The sequence below is a fragment of the Nipponia nippon genome, unplaced genomic scaffold, assembly GCF_047370975.1.
Source record: "Nipponia nippon isolate SJK-2023a ecotype South Korea unplaced genomic scaffold, ASM4737097v1 scaffold_10, whole genome shotgun sequence".
NCBI lineage: Eukaryota > Metazoa > Chordata > Aves > Pelecaniformes > Threskiornithidae > Nipponia > Nipponia nippon.
The window spans coordinates 19,208,199-19,223,991 of record NW_028262291.1 but is presented as its reverse complement, the minus strand read 5'-3'; the positions used below and the strand labels follow the sequence as shown (position 1 = coordinate 19,223,991).

General features: G+C 37.2%; 1 protein-coding gene across 1 annotated transcript in view; it reads left to right on the top strand.

Annotated features, from left to right (window-relative positions):
* LOC104010739 (uncharacterized) overlaps positions 1-15,793 on the top strand; it is a 48,806-nt gene that overhangs the window by 3,643 nt on the left and 29,370 nt on the right. The window contains exons 3-19 of the mRNA XM_087745793.1: positions 2,896-2,964; positions 3,912-3,977; positions 4,501-4,762; positions 5,170-5,284; positions 5,900-5,990; positions 6,834-6,943; positions 7,155-7,371; positions 8,312-8,437; positions 8,915-9,032; positions 9,829-9,967; positions 11,013-11,123; positions 11,711-11,780; positions 12,530-12,667; positions 12,752-12,916; positions 13,260-13,354; positions 14,162-14,288; positions 15,041-15,296. Of these exons, the coding sequence (XP_087601919.1) occupies positions 2,896-2,964; positions 3,912-3,977; positions 4,501-4,762; positions 5,170-5,284; positions 5,900-5,990; positions 6,834-6,943; positions 7,155-7,371; positions 8,312-8,437; positions 8,915-9,032; positions 9,829-9,967; positions 11,013-11,123; positions 11,711-11,780; positions 12,530-12,667; positions 12,752-12,916; positions 13,260-13,354; positions 14,162-14,288; positions 15,041-15,296 (2,275 nt within the window). The remainder of the gene's footprint in view (positions 1-2,895; positions 2,965-3,911; positions 3,978-4,500; positions 4,763-5,169; positions 5,285-5,899; positions 5,991-6,833; positions 6,944-7,154; positions 7,372-8,311; positions 8,438-8,914; positions 9,033-9,828; positions 9,968-11,012; positions 11,124-11,710; positions 11,781-12,529; positions 12,668-12,751; positions 12,917-13,259; positions 13,355-14,161; positions 14,289-15,040; positions 15,297-15,793) is intronic.

The following is a 15,793-nucleotide window of genomic DNA, read 5'->3' as shown; positions in this document are numbered from 1 at the left end:
GTCCAGCAAACTCCTCTTTATTTGAATCACATTCTGTGGAAAATATTTTCAGGTGTCCTGAGTGACTAAATAATATTGGCCCAGTCCCATGCCATCTCCGCAGACATTCTGTGCCTGACTTTATGTTTTAGGTCAAATACTAACTTTTATAAATTGATTGTAACGATAACTGCATATGTGGATTGGCAGCTGGATATAGATGTAGCAAGGTGCATCCAGAAATATTCTTGATAATTAGGTCTGTTCCCAAATTATCAAATAGTAAATGATCTTGACTATTCTTACAACTGAGAGACACTTAATTTCATAATGGTCAACAATGTTGTATTGTGCAATTGCTGAATAAACCAATGCAGCTAGAATTTCCTTGGGTATGATGTATTTGCTAAGTAAACAAAAGCCCCTGCTATTTCCTTGAGAAAAATTAACAGACCAAAATCACAGAATCATAAAATGATTAAGGTTGGAAAGGACCTCTGAGATCGAGTCCAACCATTAACCTAACTGCCTGGTCCATCTCTAAACCATTCATTAACCTAACCACCTGGTCCATCTCTAAACCATGTCCCTAAGCACCACATCCACATGTTTTTTGAATACTTCCAGGGACTGTGATTGCACCACTTCCCTGGGCAGTCTGTTCCAATACCTAATACATGTATATGATATTTTTCTCTGTTATAAAGGTTCTCATGCTAAAATAAACAAACATTCTATGATTGTATGCCTGCTGAGATTCCTATACATGTGTTGGGTGAGAACAAATTCTGGACTATTATTAAGACTTAGAGGCATTTGTCTCACCTGATCAGTACCAATTTTTCTCACCTGATCAGTATAATTTATAATGATATGACTGTATTTACCTAATGATATTATCTGTGATACTGAAAGATTAACAGGAAATGGAAAATGGTTAAATTCTGTCCTACGTTACTTCTTTGTACATCACTAGTGGTCACACATGAAGTTAAATAGAAAAGAATAAAAAGCTTAGGTCTGAAAGAAACTGCAGACACTGCAACAACTCCTAGATATGGTGAGGCTGCCCAGAACTCTCTCCTCCAAAGCCAGCAGTCTCTTGGGACCTCTTTGGGAGTGGGGGCTTGAATCCCTTCGGGCAGGCATCCTTCAGCTCTGGGATCAAGTACTCAATTGGCTTATATTGTGGGCGCAGACAGAAGTTACATTAGAAAAATAATTTTTTAAAAAAGGTGTTCCTGATCTGGTTATTTTTAAGGCAAAGGTAGTTGTCCAGCTTTCATGGAGGTATCTATCTGGGCTGAGGTTCCTAAGTGGAGGAAATGCTCACCAAGGAATGTAAGGACCAAAGGGGACTGGGGTTTATGGCACACCCCCGACTTGGGCATTTCCCCTTCTTCCACTAATATGGCTCCCTGTTCAGTGAGATAGGTGTTATGGATCCAGTTCTGAGTCAGTGAAGTCTTCCCACCTATTGTATAAGGAAAAAGGGGGATTAATTTAGGACTAAATTACACAAACAGTTTCTCTGACTCAGAAATTCTCTAGACACCTAGAGTGCTCATTCACGTAATTCTGATCAGGATTCAGATTTTAGTCATTTCATCACCTAAATCCTTTGAGGATTTAGGCTTAGCAGGTTATAGGAATATGTTAGTCAACATGTTCCAAGCATGGTTATCACATGCTGACAGGATTCAGCCTTCCCAAAATAGTTTTAGCCATTTTTCTCTTACAGGAAATGCCTGCCATATTTACTTCTAAAAGACAAGAGCTTAGAGCACCAACCTAGGAGCTCAGGTTCAGTCTTTTTCTAGGCATGAAAGTGTTCAGGTCAATATTTGTCATCTCTCAAAATTTGCCAATACCTCCTCTAGTACGGTATTGCTGCGCCATGCATGGAAAGGAATTAAAAACTTATGGAGTCATGATAGAGAGAAGGAGAACTCATCTGGAAGACAGTTCGTGTAGTTGATCCAGTAACCGTTTAACTGGAGGTGCAAAAATAGTCCTTGAAACAAGGCACAAGAATAGGACAGTTTTGATGTAGCTGAGTGCCCTAGTCATGATCACATGATCATGGCCTATTTTTTCCTCCTTTGTCACTGTCCCACTCTTTTCGGCACTGTGTCTCAGCTTCAGGTGGGGTAGCAAGAACCCTTGGTCGAATAGACTTGCTGTATGATGCTTAAGGCTTTCCGCAGAGATGATGTGAGTTTGAACCATCTCAGAGTGAGAAGAGGGGTAGAACAGGAAACCTGGTTCTTTTGGTTACTTCTGCGTTACTGCTCAGGCTGTGGGCCCTTGTATTGTCACTCAGAAGTACCTTCTTGCATCCAGCTGTAAAGCAAATCCAGATCCCTGATTGAGGCTTTAGATTTGCTCCAGAAGAAAAGGGCCTATGCTTAGGCACTAAAGAAACAGGCATATAAATATCTGCAGCCATTACTGAATCAAGCCCTAAGTCTGTTGTTTCTTTTAACCAGTTCTGAGCCTTTTTTTATTATTACCTAGCTATTACACAGCAATTTTAATAAATTACTCTCTTACATTTTGTGAATTCTTCCTGTAATTGTTTCACATATTAGTGAGATTTAGTGCAGCACTGAAATGAGGGCTGTAATCCAGTCATTAGAATCCCTTGTAGTGAGTTCTAAGGGAAACAAAGAAAGCAGATATACATTAAATGTTATTCGGATTTCAAACTCTGTGTATTTGTAATAGAAAGTCTCTTTCTGTAATTACATTTTACCTTTTTTGGGGGCCTGTTTCGTTTTTTCTGATGTGATAAAGGACTCTTCCCTTTGTCTTACAGAGATGTATCTGGGTCCCTTGATCCTATCTAAATGCTTTGCTTTAAAAGTTCAGATACAGGACATTGTACTTAATATGCTTTTTACAATTTCTTCACAGGAGCCCAGATTGAAATCCAACAGGAAACAGGAAGCAAATACACTGAGGCTGTTCAGCAGAAACAAAACAGTATGTTCATTTATACTGTGTATTTGTGTTTATTTGCTACATCTCTACTAAATAATAAAAATATGTAAAAAAAAAACCTCCTTAGCATATTGCCAGTAATGTCAAATAAAGATAAATGTGTGTTAACAAGCCTCTCTCGAGATAAGAATAGTAATATCTTTATTAGATACCAATTACTAAACACACACAGTATGGTTATATTTGTGTAATAATAGGTAACTAAGAAAAAAATGTGTGTTTGTAGAGGTTGTATGCATATGTGCATGAATATGTATATATAAAATCAAAGTGGCATACACACGCGGGATGTTTGGTTCCTTATAAACAAGGATATCAGACCACTTTGGCAAGCTGTAAATTCAGCGGCTGATGTTAGGAATCAAGATGGCAACACAACTTCATTGATTTTTACCATGTAATGATTTGTGATCATCCTGTACAATGGATTTTTGGTCATTTCTAAGGGTTTTCAGCCTCTTAATAGAAAAACATTAAACAGACAGCAAAGGGGATAATTAAAGTTTTTATTCCATCCTTAGAAAGAGGAGGTGTAACAAGAAGGCAACTATGCTTTTGTACCAGTAACAGGATAATTTAGTACAGCTTAACCCTTTGTATTTTTCAGTGTGTCTGAAGCACTTCAATATGCAGAGCTGTGAATTTCTGCCTCTCCTAACACAATATAGAGTTTCATTAAGGGGTCAAAATTAAAAGATAAACAATGCAGATCATCACAGTTGAAAGCAATTTCTTCTGATTTAATTATCCCCATTTTGAATTTTAGTATTCACTTTTAGCCTGATCCATGGCCTGTATAAAACAAAACAGGGTTAACATTGTTTCACTGGATCTGGCATATTAACTTTCTAGTCTTTTCTCAGTCAATTTTAGGTGCAAATTTTGGTATTGTTATACTAGATTTTGTTTTCTTTCTTACTTTTTTCTAGCATCTACTCCAGTTTCATCTAAGGTGAACATCATCCAGCCAATGCTGACAAATCCAGTAATAATACGTAAGTAAAGGAAATGAAATTTATTCAATAAGTTATCAGTTTTAGGGGATGTAGACAGAGGAATCTAATACAAATAGGAATAGGCACTGGTAAAGGAAGTCATGGATTATTAAGAGGAGAAAGAGGGTGGTTAAGAAACATAATATTGAACTGTTATCTTAGCTGAAATGTGGACAAATAATAAAGCTCTAGCTGAACATAACTATAACCATTATAAGGTATATATAAGGGTATATAAGGGTAATAAGTGTATATAATAAGGTAAGGGTATATAACGGTATATAGTAAGGGTAATATAAGGGTATATAATAAGGGTAATATAAGGGTATATAAGATGAGTAATGGATATAAGATGAATGAAGAATGAATACACAGTTTTATAATGGATAGATGGATAAAAAATAACAAATGAAGGCAGGCAAAAACTATTCAATGACAAAATGAAGTCTTGGATAAGTTGATTTTCACCATGTTAAGGTTAGGAATTTTAAATCATTTTTTTACAGTTAGTTTTAATTCACAGCTTCCAATCCTGCTCACAATGGCCGTGTGTGCAGCACATGGGGCAACTTCCACTTCAAGACCTTTGACGGAGACATATTCTCCTTCCCTGGGCTCTGTAATTATGTTTTTGCATCCCATTGCAATGCTCCCTATGAGGATTTCAACATCCAGATTAGGCGCACAGTGGTAGAAAATGCTCCAACAATCAACCGTATCACCATGAAACTTGAAGGTGTAGCTGCTGAACTAACAAAGGATGTTGTCATGATCAATAGCAACAGGTAAGTTCATTCACACCACTTGTTTGGTAAACACAGGCCTTTTTTTCAAACTTGCCAAGTAGTTTGGTATATTTGTGGGGAAAAAATCATGTGTTCTTCAATAAATCTGACAATTTTACCAACAGAAATTATCAATAAGTTGCTATTAATTCCTTTCACAGTAGATCAATCCTTCCCTTAAGTGTTACCTCAAAGACAAAATTTGGATGAAAAATCCCGAGAGATTGGATCCAAATTCAGATCTATATTTGATGATGTTGGACCATCTTATTTTTTAATCACTTTTCTTTCCACACAACTGCATTATTTTAGAATCCCTACAGATGCTGGTTACCACAAGCCATTTTTTTCTCTTTATCAAACATCTGGATCAGAAAATACCTAGCATTCTTTCTGCCTTTTCCCAGAGTTCAACTGCCATACAGCCAATCTGGAATTACAATAGAGAAAAGCAGCATTTATGTGAAAGTTGCCAGCAAAATGGGTATTGTGTTAATGTGGAATGAAGATGACAGTATCCTGGTAAGAACTGCTCCTGGACCTGTCTACAACTTCAGAGACCAGAGCTAATCTTTGATTAAGCCAGTCCCTGTCTGTTTAGGAGGTTACTATTGCCTTACCATCTCATACTTTTGAGCAATTCTGTCTTAATAAAGGTAGGTTTGCCTAAAGAAGATTATATGGATTTACTTCTGGTGGATAACAGATGTCTGCTTAAAATAGGGTGAAAAATCACTTTCATTGTATCATTAACATATCGACATTGTTGTAGGGCCTACTTACCCCTTCAAATATCATTTTCTAGCAGAATTTCACTTTCTTAGGACTTCATTTTTGCTATGGATTTGATTTTCTTTCTGAAGAATGAATAGAGAGAAAGAAGCTGAGACCAATATAGATATTGTGGTGAAAACTGAAGTCTGCATCAGTAGCATCAATAGCTTGGACTCTGCATTGTAAATCAAATCCAAGCCAACTCTTCATTCTATCCCCAGGTTTGAATTAGATTGTTAAATAAAATTACACAGATCTAATGAAAAATACTTAGAGGCAGCAGGTGCAGGTGCTTTCAGTGGTCTTGAATATATTTTAGAATGTTTATACTAACTTCTGTCAACTTACTGTCCATCATTTTAGCTGGAATTGAATGAGAAATATGCCAATCAAACCTGTGGACTTTGTGGGGACTTCAATGGCTTTCCAATTTACAATGAGTTCTATTCAAACAGTAAGTTTTTTAAATAATAAAAATTGGTTTCTGTAGTCTCCAACATGCTTTTTTTTTGTATTCTCTTAACTCTAACATCATCAGCATTCTTCTTTCCTATCCTGTTAAATGATTTACCCAGAAGATATGATTCAACCTTTGTTGAAAAATATGTAGTAGAGAGATCAGATAATGTGATTTAGTACTTTAAGTATAAATATAGTACCAGTGTTAACAACTGATTGCATATTTCTTGTATGCCATGGTTTTATTTACCTAATCAGCTAACCCAATAAGAATGAGCCAGATTTTCACTAATAACATAAATAAATATAGAAATATATTCAATTTTAAAAAGTAAGTGTATTGTCTAGTCAGTACATTTATTGTTTCAGCTCTGTCTTAAAACTGGCATATCCACATTTGCCTGCTGAATTGCATAATCTTTATAAGATCTTATCTTCATCATTCTATCTATTCCCAGCTTGAGCTTCCTAAACTTTGTCTCACAGCAGTTTCCATTATCCAAATCCCTGTTTAGATTCTTTTCTCTCTTCCCTGTGTGGGCTCAATATAATCTGAAAACAGTTTGTTATTTTTCTGGTAGAAACCTTAGTTTGCATCTAGATGTAATAGGCTGAGAATAATTTTCTAATGTTTACTTTTTCCACGGTGCTGTGCAAAGGTAAATTGAGACAGTGATGTAGTTCTTCCTTTGGAAGGGATGATGATCAAATTTAAAGACTTAAGGGAACTAGCTGCCTTAACCAGTCTTGAGCAGAATTCTTGAGAGGAGAAAAAGATAACAGGCAGTTGCATTGAACAAAAAAACCCAACCTTCATTATTAAATTTCTTTTGTACAGATATTAAGATGACAGCCTTGCAGTTTGGGAATATGCAGAAAATGGATGGACCAACAGAACACTGTGAAGACTCCACTTCTACCCTGCCAGATAATTGCACTGACAACTTTGTAAGGATCTTTTGACTATTCTTTTATTTTTCTTTCAAATTTATCTGTACCCTTCTACAGCTTCAGATGGGTCAACAGGCAAAGCCCTTGGGCAACAGCAAGTTAAAAAGGGATGTAAGATTCTATCAACAAATAATTATACAAAGTAACAATATAAAAAAATTGCACCTTTCTATTTTCTGGAAGTTGTTTAATTTTTTTTTCTCCCAAGGATGACATATGCCAGCAAACATTGACCAGCTCTGCATTTGCAGAGTGTAATGACCTAGTTGATGTTAGAGAGTACATTATGGCTTGCCAAGATGACTTGTGCCGCTCTGAAGAGTCTAAAAATGCCTCATGTATCTGTGACACCTTTGCTGAATACTCCCGGCAGTGTGCTCATGCTGGTGGGCATCCTCTGAACTGGAGAACACCAAAACTGTGTCGTAAGTATCAGTGGAGATAGCTTTACTTTATGTTCAGTAACTAACAAGCAACAAGCTCTCAAATGATGCTGAGGATGCATGAGAATTTACAGGTCATTCAAGACTGTATTCTCCAGAGGGTTCTGATGGACAAGTTCCAGCATGAACACTTCAGCAGAAGAGCTAAGGATTTTAATGCAAACTGGATTAAACACGGTCAAAGACTTACATGGATACTCTAATTGAGAGTCAAAGTGTTATTTAATGAACTGGAGCAGTAAAGGAAGCAAATAAAGGAGAAAGAATGAGGGGTACTTGCTTGCTTGTATTCCTGTTTCTCTCCTGTTCTCATGGTGGCTACAGCATTTTTTATTCTCAATTATTAACTGATCGGGTCTTCACAGGTGTTTGGCTGGTTAAGCACTTATTTATCTCCTCTTGGTTGGGAGTGAGTTTGTACCACTGTAATCTTCATAGAGATTTGCACTGAATTAAACACATATTAGATTATGGGTTGTAGCTGTTGATACGGTCACCAGCATTTGCTCCAAAACAAAACCTCATGAGGTACTATTTGCCCTTCCAATGGTATCTGGAAAATGCAAGTATATTAAAGCTTTAGGAACTTAAGTCTTACATTTCACTAGCAATACAGGTGTTCATAAGAAAAGCATCTTCAGTAGAAACACAGGCCTTGCTGACTTTGTGGGGTCATTACCTTGCTGTCCCCAGAAATCCAGTCATTGAGCCAGTTCAGCACCAGACAGTCATGGAAAGCACATCTCAACTGTAAAACATGGATCTGAGTGACTAAGCCTGGAAATTTTGAGAGCTGGCAGTGGATCTGCAGTTTAGTGTGGCTTTATGTCTACTGAAAAACTTAAATGAATATAAGTATTTTCATATACAGTGAACTAGAAATACTTTTGACTGAAAAAAAAAAATCTCTTTAAAATTTCAGCCAAGAAGTGTCCTTACAACATGCAGTACCAGGAGTGCAGCTCCCCCTGTGCTGACACATGCACCAATCCTGAACGATCTCAGTTTTGTGAAGAACACTGTGTGGATGGTTGTTTCTGCCCCCCAGGCAAGTTCTTATGTACTCATGTCTATGATCTCAAAGAACAGCAACAGCTTACCTGTAAGATTTGGGCAGGTTCCATGGGGTTTAAGCCTCCTGTATTTGCATTTATCACAGGTGCAAGTGACAAGCATTTGTCATGTCTCAGCTGCGAAAAGATATCTGAATTAATTGCCAAAACATGTGCAATATTCAGAAAGCAGGAAAGCAGAACAGCAAATAGATCAAAACCAGTCTCTCAACAAGCCACCTGTGCTACAGTAAGCCCCTCTTTCAAAGCAGGTGGAATTTAAGAATACAAAGGTTGAATCCTTCACTGTGCAAACTGGCATAGTCCTACTGTCATCAGCATAGGCATGTCCATTCACAACAGCTGCAGATCTGTCTCTAAGATCATATTTAGGATTTGTAACAAACAAAAATGGTGTATAGGAAATGCATCTTTAATTGATCAAGGTTTTGTCTTTTTTTTTTTTAATCTAGGATATGTATTTGATGACATCAACAATTCTGGCTGCATTCCCCATCAGCAGTGCTCCTGTGTTTACAATGGCAACACCTACGCTACAGGAACTTCTTTTTCAGAGCAATGCCATTCCTGGTAACCTTTGTTACTTTTTTAACTTACTATTTCCTCTCATATATTTAATGAGTTTAATGATTTATTATATGCAATTGCATCATTGGTAATTGATATGTGTATTTAACTGACCGCTACAGTTCCAAAATACCCCTAAAGAACATTCTTTGTTTTATTTAGCAACAGCCTTAACTAGCTTTGCACTCTAACTCAAGGTGATCAAAGCAAGGATTTACAATGTTTAGATTTCTCACCAGTCAATTAAAATGATTCCTCTTTGTTTATTTTGTTCAAACATTTGGACTTCTCTAAGGGGAATGAAGTTGCAGCCATTTATGTATTTGCAAATATTTATTTTCTCTGGAGAAAGCAAGGGATGACACAATACAACCTCGATTTCACAATTATTAATCCTGTACCTGTGCACTACCACATCACCTTAGAAAACAGATATGCTTTGCATCAGGAGCAGACATGGGGTTACATATCTGTTAGTTTCTGATACATTCGTATAACAAAACAGAAGAGATTTTGATTTGTCATTGTGCTTTATATTAGCTGCAAAAAACAAATAATTACTCACCCTATACCCGTTGCTGGAGAGTTCAGCTGCTCAAAGAAGGAAAACAATTAAATAAGCAAAGTGAATGCATACCGGAGTCATTCCTTTTACACATGTTCACAATGTTTTGAAAAGTCTTAAACCTAGATTTAAGGGAGAAACAGAAGCAAAATAGTTGAACCTAATATCACTGTAATTCCTTTTACTCTGGACCACTGTTACTGATTTCCGATAACTTTATTCTCTCTCTTCCAGTACCTGTAATGGAGGCCAGTGGAGCTGCCAAGACATGTCATGCCCAGGAACATGTTCAGTAGAGGGAGGTTCGCACATTTCCACATACGATAAAAAACACTATGATCACCATGGAGACTGCACTTACGTCCTTTCTAAGGTGGGAATCAGATTTTACTAGGTTATAAAGCCTTATACGTTTGTAGAAAGAAAAGGTAATCTCAATCAACACTTTTGAAACTTACCTCTTTTGACATACAGACGTTAAATCGCCTCTCCCTTAGCCAGATGTTTACTAGAACATATGCTGCCATTCAAATGACAATCATCTGTTAACTATGAGGATGTCATGCAACAGTATATGGTGTTTACTGAGGAATTTCCAGTTCTGTGATGTAGTAATTGCTGAAGAGCATTACCTTTTTTAAGAACTTGCTTAGTCTACATTCTTCAGTGTGATTTATCCAGCTTTCTCACTGAGATGCATAATTTTTACCATGTTAATGTATTGTATGGTGTTGGGTCAAATGATACAAGTCTGAAAAATTACACTAACAGTTCTGAAAAAAAAAAAAAAAGTTGAATTTATAAGACTAACTTTTTTATTTCATTTCTGGGAAGTTCAAATACAGAAAATCAGTTCAAGTCAACCAATATATTTCATTAAGGTTCTGAACATTTTTAAAGATTTAAAAATAAGTCAAAAGAAATAGAAAAATTAGAAGTTAATTATAATAAAAATATTTAATTACAGCAATGCGCAAGTGAAATGTTTTGATCTTTTAGGGGCTTTTTCTGTTTGTTCTTTGCTTTCTTTTTTCCCTATCTGCACAATTCAGTAAAAAAAAAAATGCTGTATGTTACTGTTCTCCTGAAAAATGTTTTATCTGAAATTTTTGTCTAGCATTGATACCAGCTACAGAAAGATGAGAGATGCAGTAGAATTGAATCAAACATTAGAAGTGGGCATGAATAAAAAATTCAAATATGGATATCATAAATAAAATGCAAAACCAGATTCTAATTCTCTCCTTACATCATTACAAAAGGCAAAACTGAATCTTAGGCCAAATAAGGCCTGGGATTTGGGAGAGTCTGCATCGTCTGCAGAAACAGAAATATTTTTTCAGAGTTGAGAGAAAATTTTACAGGGAAAGCTTCTGTAATTAGCCTTTCATTAAATAACTGTTGGCATTTTTTTTCAGCACTGTAAAGAAGAATCATTCACCATCCTGGTAGAACTACGCAAATGTGGCCGAACAGACACTGAGACATGCTTAAAGACAGTGACCCTCAGCGTGAATAAAGGAGAAACTGTAAGAATACAAAATAAGCATGGGAAATGAGTATTGAAAAAATGGGGAGCAAAGAAGCTAGGCCTTAATCAGTCAGGGAACTGCATTTCTCTCTCAAATGGTCAGCATATGCAATAAGTACATGTTATTTTTAATCAAGTGGAAAGAAATTGATTTTTTAATGAAAATCAGATCAGCCATGAATTCGGCTTTGTGGAAGTTCATTAAGAAAAACATTGTACTCACAAATCAGAAAGAAGCTATTTTCTCTGCCAATTAGATGGAAAACCCATGATCTTTTAGGTTAGAAACTGCAAGTACAACAGTAAGGGACCACTCAGTAATTCATCACAAAGATGTGTTCAAAGAAACCAAGATGATGTCATTCCCTAAGGACTTGAGAAAGTCTCTTTAAAAATAATTCTTTTATGGGAGGGAAAATTAGTAAAATGTACAAAGTGGAAAGAGGGAGGAGGTGAAATCACAAAAAACTACCCTTTTTATTTAATATCTTTTTAATTAATATCACTGGAGTCATCACCATTATTACTCTTTGGACTATAGTTATCCTCCACACACAGTTACCTCTTGTTCCTCTTCCTTATCAGCTCATCGAGGTCAAACCTGATGGTGGTGTGTTTGTGAACTCAATCTACACCCAGCTGCCCATCTCAGCAGGTATTTTTTTCTCTAACAGTCTGTTAGCTATAAGCTCAGAACTTCAACTCCACACCTGCTTATTTTCTTAAACTATGGAAGATAAAAGGACTGTGAGTTGTTCAGAACCTGCATGTTCACACCTTGGTTCTCTTTGGGATAGTTCCTGAGTCACACAAGTGCTTTTGAAGTAGAAGTGGGAAGTTTGGTGTCATAAAGAAATGGGAGGCAGTACAAGCATAGGCAAGAGTTCAAACAGAAGCGAACAGCATTTGCACTCTCCTGATTTGATCACTGTAAGGTTCACTTCCTTCTCACTGCCCAAAATTGAACACAGAAGACATCTGTTTACCTCTTCTACCTCTGTTTGTTTGGTTTTTTTTTAACTTACCACCCCTGTGCTCACACTTCCTCAAACAGAAATCTGATTTTTGCTCTCTGTCTCAACAACTAATGACTCTATGCATTATCTCTGACCTCCAGACCTGCTTATTTTCCCTCACCAGTGGAGGGAGGGTTCCAATGTGTGCTGTACAAGCTTAGAAACAAAAATAGAAGTATTCTTTTTAATGCTCAGTGCCATACAGTTACAAGCAAATTCTGAACTGTAAGTTTTTATTTATGTTTCTGATTCATTTTCATAAAGATTGGCTTTATTTCACCTCAGAATTTGCAACAATTGCAACAGAAATTCAAGAATAGTATAATTATGCACTGTTTCCAGCATTCGACCTCTTTCAGAAAGTCATCATTCTGTTTTTCATCTGTAGCTAATGTCACCGTGTTCAGACCTTCATCATTCTTCATCATCATGCAGACAAACTTTGGTGTCCACCTTGAAATCCAAATCACACCCATCATGCAAGTGTTTGTTCGACTGGATCCTATTTTCAAAGACCAGACCTGTGGTAAGTGAATGAAATATAAGAACATCTTGTTTAATATCGTTTGTCTAATATAAACAGTATAAACTTTTCACTGCTTTTCAACAGGTCTCTGTGGAAATTTCAATAATATCCAAACTGATGACTTCAAGGCCACAAGTGGAATAATTGAAGGAACAGCAACAGCATTTGCCAACACGTGGGGAACTCAGGCTTCATGCCCTAATATCCAGCGCAGTTTTGAGAACCCTTGTGCACTCAGCATTGATAATGGTGCGTGCTGCTTAGAATTTTTTGTAGGATTTTTTTGCTCATCCCTAAGGAAAACACATCCATTGGAAAGCAAAGATAAGAGAATAAAGACTTATATACTTGGTAAAAACATACATCTGAAATCAGAAGCAAATATTCAAAATGAAAGCACTAAGCATAAGTAACAAAGTAAAGGAAGAGTCACAGAAACATAACTGAAGGAAACTGTATAGTGAAAAAAAGACAGGAGAAGGAGAGATTTGATGTAATTTCAGAACTGGCTTCATAGACCAGGGCAGTGTGGTTTTGTGACTAATGAAATGCAAAGAGTAATGTGCATTTGTATTGTTTGTTCTCTTCACAGAAAAATATGCTCAGCATTGGTGTGGACTACTAACGGACAGCAAAGGACCTTTTGGTGGTTGTCACTATGCAGTGAATCCCTCTGTTTACCACATGGTACTTTGTTAGACTGTTTTTCCCTTGACAAACAATAGAAATAGGATCATTACAACTAGCTACCAGAAAAGGGCTGTTCCAGTCATGTCTTTTGTCTTATGTGATGCCTGTGTTTTCATTTCTGTACAGCAGCACTTCCTTTTTTCAACATGTGTTTCTGTTTGTGTTGTAACATTACCTTATTTCACTTGTCATTCTTGGCTTCAAGATCCTGACTTGCTTGCAAATGAAAAAGCAGCTATTTACTCCTGGATGGATATACACATACAGTAGGAAGTGTATGTAAAGGCATGTGAAATGCTTGTCTAAATATCAGTGAATTGCTGTCTCATCAGCCTCGTATCTCATTAATAACTACTTGGCAGAGAAAGTCCATTAGCTAATTATCATCATTCTGCTCTCAATGTGTTGCCAATCTTTCTTCTTACTATGAATCATCCAGGCATGGACACTGGTGAAATGATGTGTCTAGACTGTGTACTGTGAATAGAGCTTTGTATGCTGTTGTGCAGCATATTTGTAAATATGGTTCAGAGGAACATGAAGCTGTTAAATGTACAATAGACTTTAAGCCCACTATTTCCCAATAGTAAAAATAATACTGACTGAATTTCCATTACCTTCATTCTCCCCTGCCAGGAAACTTAGACAGACTGGAAAGTGATAAAGCTATGTTAGTACTGTCTATGAGTGAGAATAGCTGAAGAAGGATTAGTGCATAAGACCAGAAAGATAATGTTGGGTTGTTTTTTTTTTAGATTGACAGTATTACCAGTACTGAGACTTTATTTTTCTCTGCATTCTTAGAACTGCATGTTTGACACATGTAACTGTGAAAACAGTGAGGACTGTCTGTGTGCAACCCTGTCTTCCTACGTGAGAGCTTGTGCTGCAAAAGGAATCCAGCTGCACGGATGGAGGACTGATGTCTGCTGTAAGTACTCTTAACTATCCCCTTTCCTAAGAACACACATCAATAAAAACTGCTGATTGGGGATTACTTTATATTGATTTCTAGACAAATATAGTAAGTCTTGAGGAAGGGATTTTGTTAAGTGCACTCCTGGAGGTAATTCTCTGATGTTCTCTGAGAATCAATCCATTGCTAGCAAGAGTGAATATGAATAAATGAGAGACATAGCTTGCTTAGGAAAGAGACTGCTGATATGGAAGTGCCTCCACCTGTTTCTGTGCAACTTTGAATTTCACTACAGCTTTATGTCTCACAAGTTATTATAGAGAAAATGTGACATATTAGAATTACAATACTAGTAATACTAAGCAGAACACTTGCAAATGAAAGGTCTCTGAAGCTGCATGCTGGGTTCCACTGATCCAGTAGGTCTGTTTTCAGCATACCAGGAGACATTCAGTGAGACATCTTGTCTCGTACTTCAAAAGGTTTGGAAGTCTTGGCAATGAATGGCAGTGCCAAATGGAGGTTTCTTTCCAGAATTGCATTTGAAAAAATAGTTTCATCTTTGCATGCGTCACTTATTCCACTTGTACAGTAGCTTTTCAGGTCTAACTATGAAAGTATTCAGAAATACATTTACATGAAAGATGCAATATAGGCAGAGGTATACAGTATTGTTTACATGTTATTTCTACTACCTATGGTTTCTTTTTCCCCACCAGAAATTACCATCTGGGATTAACAAACCTGTTCTATTTTCCTATCTCAAGCAAAATACACCACCTCATGTCCCAAATCCCTAAGCTACAGCTATGACATCTCGTCCTGTCAACCCACTTGTCGGTCTCTGAGTGAGCCTGATGTCACATGCAACATTAAGTTTGTCCCAGTTGATGGTTGCACCTGCGTAAATGGAACTTACATGGATGAGAGTGGCAAATGTGTGCCTGCTAATGAATGCCCCTGCTACTACAGAGGATCTCCCATACCATTTGGAGAAGTTGTCCATGAAGATGGGCTTTTATGGTAAGTGAATCTTCTGCAAAACACTCAAGCAATACTATATGTATATACTCATTAAAATCTGCTACATTTAAACTGGTCTCACCCTGCCTTGCCTGAATTTCAATACAAATGCGCTCTCATTTCTTTTTCCACTTTATTTTCAACTTTTAAGAATATTCCCCTGAGCTAGAAGACAGAGACAGGGAGCAGAATGAAGCCTCCATAACCCAAGGGGAAACGGTTAGCGACCTGCTACACCACTTAGACATACACAAGTCTATGGGACCAGATGGAATCCACCGAAGAGTACTGGGGAAGCTGGTGGAAGTGCTCACCAAGACACTTTCAATCGTTTATCAGCAGTCCTGGCTAACTGGGGAGGTCCCAGTGAACTGGAGGTTAGCAAATGTGAAGCCCATCTACAAGAAGGACTGGAAGGAGGATCCAGGGAACTACAGGCCTGCCAGTGTGACCTCCCCTGCTGGGGAAGGTCATGGAGCAGGTCATCCTGAGTGCCG